General features: G+C 46.5%; 1 protein-coding gene across 11 annotated transcripts in view; it reads left to right on the forward strand.

Annotated features, from left to right (window-relative positions):
• Osbpl1a (oxysterol binding protein like 1A) overlaps nucleotides 1-10832 on the forward strand; it is a 187096-nt gene extending 176264 nt beyond the window's left edge. For all 11 annotated transcript variants that reach the window (XM_052201461.1, XM_052201460.1, XM_052201463.1 and 8 more), the window contains 8 exons: nucleotides 115-297; nucleotides 2285-2392; nucleotides 2843-2932; nucleotides 3145-3271; nucleotides 6024-6140; nucleotides 6641-6764; nucleotides 7845-7935; nucleotides 9295-10832. In XM_052201461.1, coding sequence (XP_052057421.1) covers nucleotides 115-297; nucleotides 2285-2392; nucleotides 2843-2932; nucleotides 3145-3271; nucleotides 6024-6140; nucleotides 6641-6764; nucleotides 7845-7935; nucleotides 9295-9397 — 943 coding nt within the window. In that variant the 3' untranslated portion in view covers nucleotides 9398-10832. The remainder of the gene's footprint in view (nucleotides 1-114; nucleotides 298-2284; nucleotides 2393-2842; nucleotides 2933-3144; nucleotides 3272-6023; nucleotides 6141-6640; nucleotides 6765-7844; nucleotides 7936-9294) is intronic.
• Nucleotides 10833-11034: the final 202 nt, after the last annotated feature.

Genomic DNA, 11034 nt, shown 5'->3' on the forward strand with positions numbered 1-11034 from the left:
AATAAGGATAATATTAAAACACTTTCTCTTCCTTGAACTTTTCCTAAACATTTTAACAAATCCAATGATAGTTAACTGCAACGATGGATGCGTTTTTCTTTTTTCTCTTTTAAGAGATGACCTTGGATTTAGGCTCATCTCAGAACAGGTCAGCCATCACCCGCCAATCAGTGCATTCCACGCAGAAGGGCTCAACAATGACTTCATCTTCCATGGCTCAATTTACCCCAAACTGAAGTTCTGGGGCAAGAGTGTAGAAGCAGAACCTAAAGGAACCATCACCCTGGAGCTTTTAGAGTGAGTACAGGGAGCCACTCTCTCTCATGTGGCCTCCGCACAGCCAGACCCGACCATGCCTGTCCAGCTGAAGATCACGAAAGAAACAGTGTCATTGCGTGTACCCTTCCTGCCCCTGGGTGAGAGACTTCAGGAAGCAAGGCATTGCCACTGCTAAGCAGGCTGGTTGGTGTAAAACGTTTCATTGGTGTTGAGTGAGGCAGGTGCGATGAACTCAAAGGCAGTTCTCCCAGGACCAGCTGTCTGGTTCCCATGATGCCCTTCTTTTAAAAGTAGCTTTGTAAATTGATTCACTCTAAATTAGTGAGGTGACAACTACGTGATGTGTTGGGCATTTAGGCTGGTTGGGAACTCTTCTGCAGGATTAACTTTAAAGTCTAAAGCATTTCTAAATGAGCCTGTGTTTGCTCCGCCCACTCCCACCTGCGAGCTCGGACTGGAAACCCGAACAGGAGCCACAGAGCAACATTCTGGGATTCTGAACGGTAATGACAGACTGTAAGGACAGATAGTAAGTACAACAGATTAGGAAGAAAGGTCAGACCCTCAAAACCAGCTTGGCAGTGAGATTCCTGGTTTTATCTTTTTCTCCTTGCCTAGAGTCTGAGCAGCAAATTGCAAAATGGTATTACTGGCAGACAGAAGAGGTCCCAAGAGAGACCCTTTCTTCTCTCCGTAGAGATGATGTCTGCCTCATAGACAGAGCATTTGGGCTTGTTTTGCCTCCTAACCTTTTCCCATAGCAAGTGCCTGGTTCTCTGGTCCTCTCCTGTACTCAGTGCCGCTCTCTGAAACTGAGAAGAGACTCGGCAGCTAGGAGCCCGGTAAAGGTGTGAGCACTGACTGTTACTGTGTTGCCAGGGAGGTCAAGGCCAGTGAGGGCAGAGGTGTGCTCTGAAGCACACCTCTCCTGAGCCACCTCTCCTGAGCCAGTCCCTGCACTTGGCATTCACCCTAAGGGGTAGGTACATCAGGGGCACAGCGTTGTAAGCAGTGGATGGATGACCCTGGGCCCAGATCCCAGACTCTAGGCAAGCAGTGGCGTGGGTCTGGCAAGCATTACAAGGGCTTAGGAAGTTGTAGTGGTGCCAGAATCGAGGCACACAGAAGGAAGGTCAGGACTCATGGTCTGGCGTTATGTTAATTACTTCCACTCAAAGTCAGCATTCTCCAGATTTAAAGAGAATAGCAGTCTCTTAAAACTCAGGTATCCAGAATATAATTAAGAATAATTGGTTTTACTAAGAAACTGGGAAAAAAACCAAAACAAAGCAAAACCCTCAACAGCTCACAGTGACAGGACAGTGAACAGCCTCTAAGCCAAGATGACCCATGTACTAATCAGGTTTTGCATCTGTTAGTCTTGTCACTACTGTTGCTGGCAGTAAACATGAACACTCACGTGAACAGAAGGGGGGTCTAGAAAAGAAACCGCAAGTATTTGGGGGCTGAAAAACACAGCAAGGGAAATACAGCGACCAGGGCGGGCTCAGCATTGAGTTGGGGGAAGACGTAGGGGCTGGATGCTGAGCTAGCGTGATGGAGAATCGGTCCAGTCTCAATTCTGACTCTTCCCACTTACCTAGAGAGCAAAGCTGAGGAAGAGGAAGAGGAGGAGTGTGTGTGTGTGTGTGTGTGTGTGTGTGTGTGTGTGTGTGTGTGTGTGTGTGAAAGCACACATGGGTCACACCTGTGGGTTTGGGTGAGTGTATAGAGGCCAAAAGTTGACACCGAGGTCGTCTTGTATTACTGTCCACCCTATTTCCTGAGACAGGGCCTCTCATTGACTGGGACCAGCGAGGCCCTGGAATCTGCCTTTCCGGATGCTTCTGTTGCTGTGGTTACAGATGTGCACTGCCACACCCTGCTTTCACACTGGATTAAACCTAGGGCATCATGCTTGTACAGCCAATGCTACTTGAGACGGACTCCTTTTTTAGACAAAATGACTCTCAGCTACTAATCTGGGTTTGGGGTTGTTTTCTAGACACAATGAAGCATACACTTGGACGAACCCCACCTGCTGTGTGCATAACATCATCGTGGGCAAACTCTGGATTGAGCAGTACGGCAATGTGGAAATCATAAACCACAAGTAAGGCGCTCTCTGGCTCTCTGGCTTTCTTCTTACTCCACAGCGGCGGCTTAAGAACAGAGAACACACAACCCCTGAGCGCGTGGGATAGAAAGCTTTCCGTTCATAGGTGCCGCTGGCATCCTTGTGTAGCACAGCCTGGGTGGACCCTGGGCCTCGCCTGGGCTGCCTCCCGGCTTCCCGGGTCCCGCTGTGCTCCCTTGGTGCTGCTGGAGGGCAGGTGAGGTGGGAGAAGCAGGGAGGTATTCTGGAAGTTAGTTCCAGGTTCTGTTACTCATTGCTGTGAAGGCTTCCGAACTTGTCCACATGGGCAGTGCTGATGGAAAGGAGGGGTGGGGAGCCCCGAGAACTCTGATGGTACGGAAGTCAACCAGCTGTGCCTGCTGCCAGGAAGCCATCGCTGACTGTCCTCGGCATTGCGTGGTCATGGAAACTCTTATTCTCTTGTAGGACTGGGGACAAGTGTGTGCTGAATTTTAAGCCATGTGGTCTTTTTGGCAAGGAATTACACAAAGTTGAAGGCTACATACAAGATAAAAGGTATGGGTTCATTTTTTAGCTTTGATTGTATATGGTTATTTAGATATTGGCGTTCGGCTATGCTGCCTGGTAGACTGGCATTGTGACAACAGTAAAGTCTTCTAAAGAAAATAAGTATTTCTTTAAAGGTTGTACATATAAAAATATAGTAACACTTTATTACAGCACACCATAGGCTTAGCTGGCAACTGAACAACAATTTCTCTTGATAGCAAAAAGAAACTCTGTGCTCTCTACGGGAAGTGGACTGAGTGCTTGTACAGCGTTGACCCTGCCACTTTTGACGCTTACAAAAAAAATGATAAGAAAAACACAGAAGAAAAGAAGAACAGCAAACAGGTGAGCACACCGCACGTGGTGCAGTCACTGGTTCCCGCACATGGTCAGACCCTTCGGATCCGCCTGGCTCTGGGCCGCTTGTCAGCACTGCTAACACACGAGCTCTTGTCATTGCATCTTTTGAGTGGAGAGATCTCTGTCCTGAGTGGAGAATGCGGACCTTAGCTTCTGGTGGCTGTGGCAGTGTGTCACTAGTGTGTGGAGTAGCCACTTGACTGCTGTCACTTGGGAAAGTTGGTGCCTGGCTCAGTGGCGCAGGAGTTGTTCCCTCCTGTCCTGTGTTAGAGGTAGGGGCAGTCCTCATAGGTAAGCTTTCCTCACACCTGTAAGCGCTGCCTGTCTCATTGTTCTTTGTGCCTCACTGACTCTGCACCACAATTCGGGCTGTCCTACACTGTTCTATTCGTGTTAGATGTTGCTGTTTGTGGGACATCTCTGTCCAGGCCAGGCAAGCACAAGCTGCCTGCCTGCCACAGGCCTGCTCTGGCATCTGCAGGCTTGTGTCTCCTTCCTGCAGTCAGAGTTGCTGAGAGCTGAAGAGATTGTGTCTGTGGGGACAGAAGATGCGGGTGTGGAGCCTAGCCAGGAGAAGCAGGGACTGTGGGTTGCAAACACCTTTGTCATCTGTGGGCCATGAAGCTCAGATAGTTTCCAGCTCTTGGCCTCTGGTGTCAATTCTAAAATGGGCGTCCTAGTCGCACCTTTTTGCTAGATGAGCGGAGTTCTTTGATAGACTTTGTGAAGGTCTCAGATCACTGTGCTCTCAGTTTAAAGTCCTTTGTGCTCCAAGTACACCCCTGTCTCCCATCCAGGTGTTGTCTGATAGCTCACCCAACAAGCACCCTCAGTCCCCAGCCTCAGACCTGCCAGGTAGTAAGACTGGGGCTTTCTTTCTTTCTGTTTCTTTTTTAAAAATTCCTTCAGCTTTCATACTAAATGGTAGGTTTTCTTTTGGTGTCTCCACACATCCATAGCAAGTGTATGTCATGTTTCCTGCCTCCTCCTAAACAGTCCCGTTTCCACTTTCATGGTGTGCGTGGTATGTAACCCAGAGCGTCCATGTGAGAGAAAGTGTGTCAGAGGCTGGCTGGTCTCATTTCACGGGAAGTTCCCCACGTCTGCTCATCTCCCCATTAATTTTTAGACATGAGGAGGTTCAAGAAGGTTCTGTTTTTCTCAGGGGTAGACAGCACCAGCACATTTATCTGTCTGTGACTTTGTACATTAGCAGTTCGCCTTGGGCCTGACGGTTTTATTTCTGGCTGGAGTGCACAGCTTTGTCATACTCTCCTCAGCTGTGACGGCACGGCCTCTCATGTTCCTGCCTGCATGTGCCTGCTCTGCGAGGCAAAACCACTGTCACTGTCACTAAGGCAGGAAGTCTTAGAGGGCCGAAGAAGGAAGTGTCCCAGACTGCATGGACAGTGGCGCAGTAACTTGGTAAACGCCGCTTCCTTGGTACACGTGTCACCAAGCCTCACATAGAGTGTGGATGGCAAAGGACTCTGGCCAGATTCCGGAAAATACTCTTATGTTCCATTCTTTATAGAAAAGCAGCCTTCCTCTCAAGCCTCTGCCCTGGTCTGCTTTCTCCTGTCCTGGGCACAGCTTCTTCCTGTCCACTGCTGCTGTGCTGGAAGGCTGCCCTGTCCTGGGCACTGTCTGTTCACAGGTGCCTCAGCCAGAAGCTGCGGTTTTGTTAACTCCTGTTGAGGATTTTATTGTGCCTTCTAAATCTTTGGCTTCTTTATGTTTTCTGTTATGATGCTAATAGCTTTACTGGAGTCTAATCTGCAAAGGCCAAACATGCAGTGCTTAGCAGAGCTCTGGCCCCTGGGGAGGTAGGCAGAGGAAATTGTTGGCTTCCTTTTTCAAGGAAAGTTCCTTTTTGCCTGCAACACCGAGGAAGCCTGTGCCACTGATGAATTTAGTGGCTCAGTACGTAAACTTTCATCCTCACATGTGTGCATGTATTGGCGTCTGACTCTCCCTCCTTTGTCCATGTGTTCCTGACCGTTCGTGTGACGCTCTCAGGTCGTCAGGCTGTTCCAGTAGCACTCTGCATTCCAACTCTGAGCCTATTGAGCTTCTTCACTAAATATTCATTTTGTGTTTAAAAGACTAGAAGCTTTAAAAATGTAAAGCACTATTACAAAGAAAGCCAGCAGCAACAAGGGCTTAAACACAGACACAGGGATTGGGATGAGCCACTCACGTCACGTCACGTGATGTCCCAGTCACCTCACTGAGCAGGACAAGTAGAGTGCACGCGCATGCACACACACACACACACACACACACACACACACACACGTACCCGTGGTCCTGCTCTCTTCTCCTGGGTTTGCCTGTGCACCCTGTAGCCTCTGCAGCCTGCCTCCTGGTGCCTCTCCTCTCTTCCACACCTGCTTCACGAGTGTGTGTTTGGTAGTTAACTCCGTATTGCTTTGGCCCAAAAATCCCTCAGTTATTCCAGGTAGCTGGAGGCTGTCAACCGACTTGCTGATTTGCATCTAGGGGATTGGCTGAGTTGCTTTGGAGGGCATGGGATGCTTTCTGCTACTGGCTGAAGAAAAAGTGTAGGGTTAATTGACAACCAGCCCTGGGAAGCTAAGTCCTTTCAGATCCTCATGCTCTGGGCTGCCTGGCCTTTTGGAAAACTGCTTTTTGGACAAGGAATTTCAGCCCCTGTGTATGCTCTGAGTCATCAGGGTGCATAGTTGTATTTTTAAAATCTTGCTTGACTTTCTAGACAAGCTCATCTGAGGAGTCGGATGAAATGCCAGTGCCAGATTCTGAGAGCGTATTTATTATCCCGGGAAGTGTCCTCCTGTGGCGGATCGCCCCCCGGCCTCCCAACTCAGCTCAGGTGAGCCCAGCCTGCTAATACCCGAACTGTTTGATAGCCAGTTGACATCTTGCCAGCCAACAGGCAGCAGAGCCTAAGGCCTTGTAGTTGTTCCCTGCTGCCTCCTGTAGGTCACATTCCCTCCTTACACAGAGGGCCTTCTGTGAGCCAGAAGGCGTGCTGGATAGAACTTTGCTAAGGGTCTCTTTAACAGAGACTTGGGGGAGAGACAAGCCCTTGTTAAACAGCCAGATGCAGTTGATCAGTATAGCCCTCCAGACCACGCAGGATGTGATTTAATGAAGGGAACGGAATGGATGTGGTATACTGCCCTGCGAGGTCTACTGTGAGCTGCGTGTCTGTGGCATGCTGCAGATCTCGATGGCGGCCTGTAGCCATGCCTGCTGAGAAAGGCTGGGCAGCACAACTGCCACGGCACGTGTTGGCCCTAGAGTGGGTGAGCTCTCCGGGGCCTGCCCTCACCTTGGAAGTGCTAACATGCTTACTCGGCTGTGTTTCAGATGTATAACTTCACCAGCTTTGCCATGGTTCTGAATGAAGTAGACAAGGAGATGGAGAGCGTGATTCCCAAGACCGACTGCAGGCTACGGCCTGACATCAGAGCCATGGAGAATGGAGAGATAGGTGAGGAGACCGTCATCTGGCCGTGGCCCGGGGCCGGCCGCTCAGGGTTAGCTGTTAAAATCCAGGGCCTTCGGCTTTAGGTTAGAGAATCTGAGATGGCCCTCACTTAAGCTCCGATTCGTGAATAGTGCGCCCTCTGTTAACCTCACCGCAGACGGCTAGAGATGGACCAGTCAGAGGACACTTAGCAGCTTTAAACTGCAGTCTGCAAACTTCACTGTGTATTTGAAAATTCACATTGTAAGCCTCATGAGAGAGTATGGCATCATCTTCAGTAACACATTTAATCTTAAAATGGAGAACTTAGAAAGCACGGGACAGCCCTGGACAGTACAGACCCCTCCTCTAGTGAGTGTGGTATCAGGGTTCGAGTTCTCACTGAGACTAGTTCTCTGTAGAGGGAGAGAGCAAAGGTATTTTGTACAGTTGTTTGAATTACTTAGGAATGGGCTAAAGGGAATCTCTGAGGTCTCGGAATTTTCAATAACCTTTTATTTAGTTTTTCCACTCAATTTTCATTAAAGTGTTTTAGTCTGACATTTGTGGCCCTAACAATAAGCATATTGGTTTTTGGTAAATGGTAATTGGTAAATGCAGAGGTTATCTGGATGTTGTTTAATGAAAGCTTATTCTATGCATGAGTGAAATTCTCAATGTATCGGTTAAAAAAAAAAGACAGGAACAGTGTCAGATGCGGACACTTCCCATGAGCAGTCTAGAGTATGTGTGAATTTTTTGTCTACTGAATTGATACTGGGAGTTGGTCCTAGAGTTTCACATTCTAGGTAAATACTCTACTATTGGGGTAGACATCTAGCCCTTTTTGTTTTTAAAGAAAGGGTCTTACTGAGCTAGGCTCACTGGCCTTGAACTTACAATCTTCCTGCCTCAGTTCCCAAATAGCTAAGATTTCAAACTGCCACCGATCTGCACTAGTGTATGCCAGATTTTATTGTGTCTTTACTGCCGTACCATGAAGGTGACAGTGCTCCATGTGGCCACTGTCATCTGTAGCTGCTGTTTAGTGCCGTGCCTGGCATGCCCCGCATAAGAACGTGTTTTCCGTTGGCCTTATTTTAGATCAAGCTAGTGAAGAGAAAAAACGACTTGAGGAAAAACAAAGAGCAGCCCGCAAAAACAGGTCCAAGTCAGAAGAGGACTGGAAGACAAGGTGTGTACCTATGCAGTGGGGGCCAGCTAGGCTGTTGTGTGTGAGTGACAGGCGTGGCACAGTGGGCCACAGAGCAGGGGCCCTGCCCATCTGCCACAGGCCCGGAGGATATGACTTCCAGGTACATTATCCTAAAGTATTAAAACGAAGAGTTGTGTTTGCAACAAGAAACATGACTTGAGAAGTTAAAGCTACAGTGTACAAACATCTCCTAAGCACATCTATCTTTCCCCCTTATCCTACATTCCTCCCATATTGAAAGGATCTCATGTTCCATATCGAATATAACCTAGAGTTAGATTTGGACATGGAAGTACATTTGCTAGTGTCTAAATGTAAATTATAGGTTCGTTTATGTGTGCATATATCATGCATCATTAGAGTAGTGCCTTTTCCAAACATGGGGGTTAGACAGGATAAAGTCAGGAGAAATATTTTGGGCAGTGTCAAATATCTGATGTTTGATGCATCTGGGAGTTCCTTTGTAGTCTCGTTTTATTAACGAGTCACCTGTAACCATTGTGCCACCACAGTTCAGTTAGGAAGTGAATGTTAAAGTCAACGTAGGCACAATGTTGCAAGCATTCTAGTAGACATGATAGTCACCTCACATCTTTTAAATAGGTGTAGCAACGCTCTCTAGCATCTACCTTAATGGATGTTTTGGATTTATTCATGTAATAGTTTTACCCAGGCAGATGGCTATGATTGCACTAATAGGCAGGACCTAAATACTGCTCACTTTCCTGCTGCATGCACCCCAGGTCTCTCAGCACTGGACAGTATTAAAGCTTCTCCCAAGTTCTGGATTGTTAGCAGGGTAAGACCTGGCAGGGCCCTACATTTTAGAGACAAGGAAATGACCCAGGTAGCTCATTTTATAATTAGGACAGGTTAAAATGTTAAAAGCTAGATGTAGTCCAAGAATCTAAATTGAGACCCAGTATAATTTGGACTGGATTCATTTCACTGGCATAGCAGGTGGTTTGCCAATGCCAATTTGGGTAACCAGCAACTGTGTACGTGGTCCAACACCCAGCTCACCTGTCAGATGGAGCTCTTGGTACATGTGACCCCTCCAGTCACTGACACGCTGTTGACAGCATCACAGATTGACCACAGATGGGACAGAGCCCATTTAGCACCCACTGCTAAATGCTGTGGATGGGTTGTAGCTTCTTTAAAGATATGTCCCCTTCGGGAAGATGTTCTGACTATAAAAACCACTAGAAAACCCATCATCACTTCTTTAAGGTCACCTCAGAGAATCCATGACACGTAGAGCCAAGTACTTAAATAGCAGCAGCCTGTGGTTTTTTGAGTCATTTGCCCTGAGCTTTGTCCTTTTTCGTTGAACAGGTGGTTCCATCAAGGTCCCAACCCCTACAGTGGAGCACAGGACTGGATTTATTCTGGCAGCTACTGGGACAGAAACTACTTCAATTTGCCTGATATTTATTAAAGTGCAGAGAAGTCAAGGTGTTTGCTAATCTAAATAAGTCTTAAGCTTAAGTTTTTAAAATTTTTCCCCTTGGTTTCTACTCCTCTATAATTTGTGTTTCACCCAGTTAGGCAAGGCATCTGGTCACACGGGGGATGGTCTGAGAGCACTGAGGCATTGCCGCTCCACAGGTGCATTCTCACTTGGAGCGCAGCTCGTAGGTGGGGAGAAGCTGGGGGGGGGGCAGTTCCTACTCCACACTGCTGGAGATGCTCTGGGGGATTCTATAGCGATCCAAAAATCAAGTTATTTTGAATATTTTTATGCTATAATGCTTGAGTATTTTAGGTGTAGCTTTGAAATGTTTAGAATTCTTCTGTACAATGTTATGTGCTCAAATGTAGAGATTATCATTTTACAAAAACTAAATTGGTAAGATGGCCTTTTAGGGAAATTAATCCTCTCAATTTTACTTTCCCACCTCATAGAGAGGGGGCAGAATTCCTCATTTGAAAATTCTGAACTGGAACAGATATTTACTTAACGCTCTGAATTTATGTTCACATCTTGTGATCATTGTCATTAGACTTTACAGGCTTAACTTGTATGTTTGAACTGAAAATCACAAAAATGCCCTAAAAATAGATTTTAATCAATATCATTATCTAATGACAAACCTTTTAGCCTCGACTTCCAGTGGCAAATGCCACAGAGAAATTAAGCTGCACTCATGTATTATAATCTAGGTAAGAGAAGGCCTTGTGCATTTTGAGTTTGCAAGGTACTGGAGACCTACTTACTGTACAGTAGCTTTTCCCCATTAATTGGGGTAATCTCATAGTATTTATCCAACCAAACCTGACTGAGATACTTGCCCTAAAGGGCCTTAGGTAGCTTCCAGTAAGTTATGTTGTCTTGAAGTTATGATGCTAAATAAAGGCTTCAGAATATTAAAAAAAAAAAAAAGGTGTGAATGCTTTCAGAATTACTATCCTTAATTATCAAAGGTATTCCCCAGGGTCTAGTATGATTTCATATACCTGTTAAGTTACTAAAACAACAATACAGTTTTATGCTTGCAGGAAGTTTATTGATACAGTTCACATGGTGACAAACTCCACCTTGAATGCTGAATCAAACAGCATCATTATCAGCATCTGTTAATGAAGACACATTGAACTGTTTAAATATCTGATCTACATGCTCAGTGTTTACTAATCAAAAATAACCTAGCATTTCTTGCCGAGGTCACCTCTTGACAACACAAGGTTGTTATGATTAAAATCATGGCCATGCTATTAAATACTGCCTCCCTCTCAGCCCCCCAAGGTCACAATGGCTGACCACACACCTGGTAGCACTTCATATAAAGTGCTGGTCTTCTCCATGGGGTTCATAGTTTACTCACCCCACTGTCTACACTGATGGGAGAATAAAAAATTGAGTGATAAAATTATCCAACTGTTACTTCAGCTCCTCTCTGTTCACCCTGTTACATGTGCATATAGTTTCTCCCTTGGCTGGTTTAATCTTTCGCATGGACACACAGTCAGTATCCTACCTATTTCTTGTTTCTATTCTTCTTTTAGAATATACCATGTACTCAAAGGTGTCTGGACATTCTAGTTACTTAAGTCTCCCCCATGTTTTCCCAAGTG

Source organism: Apodemus sylvaticus, chromosome 13, assembly GCF_947179515.1.
Source record: "Apodemus sylvaticus chromosome 13, mApoSyl1.1, whole genome shotgun sequence".
Lineage (NCBI taxonomy): Eukaryota > Metazoa > Chordata > Mammalia > Rodentia > Muridae > Apodemus > Apodemus sylvaticus.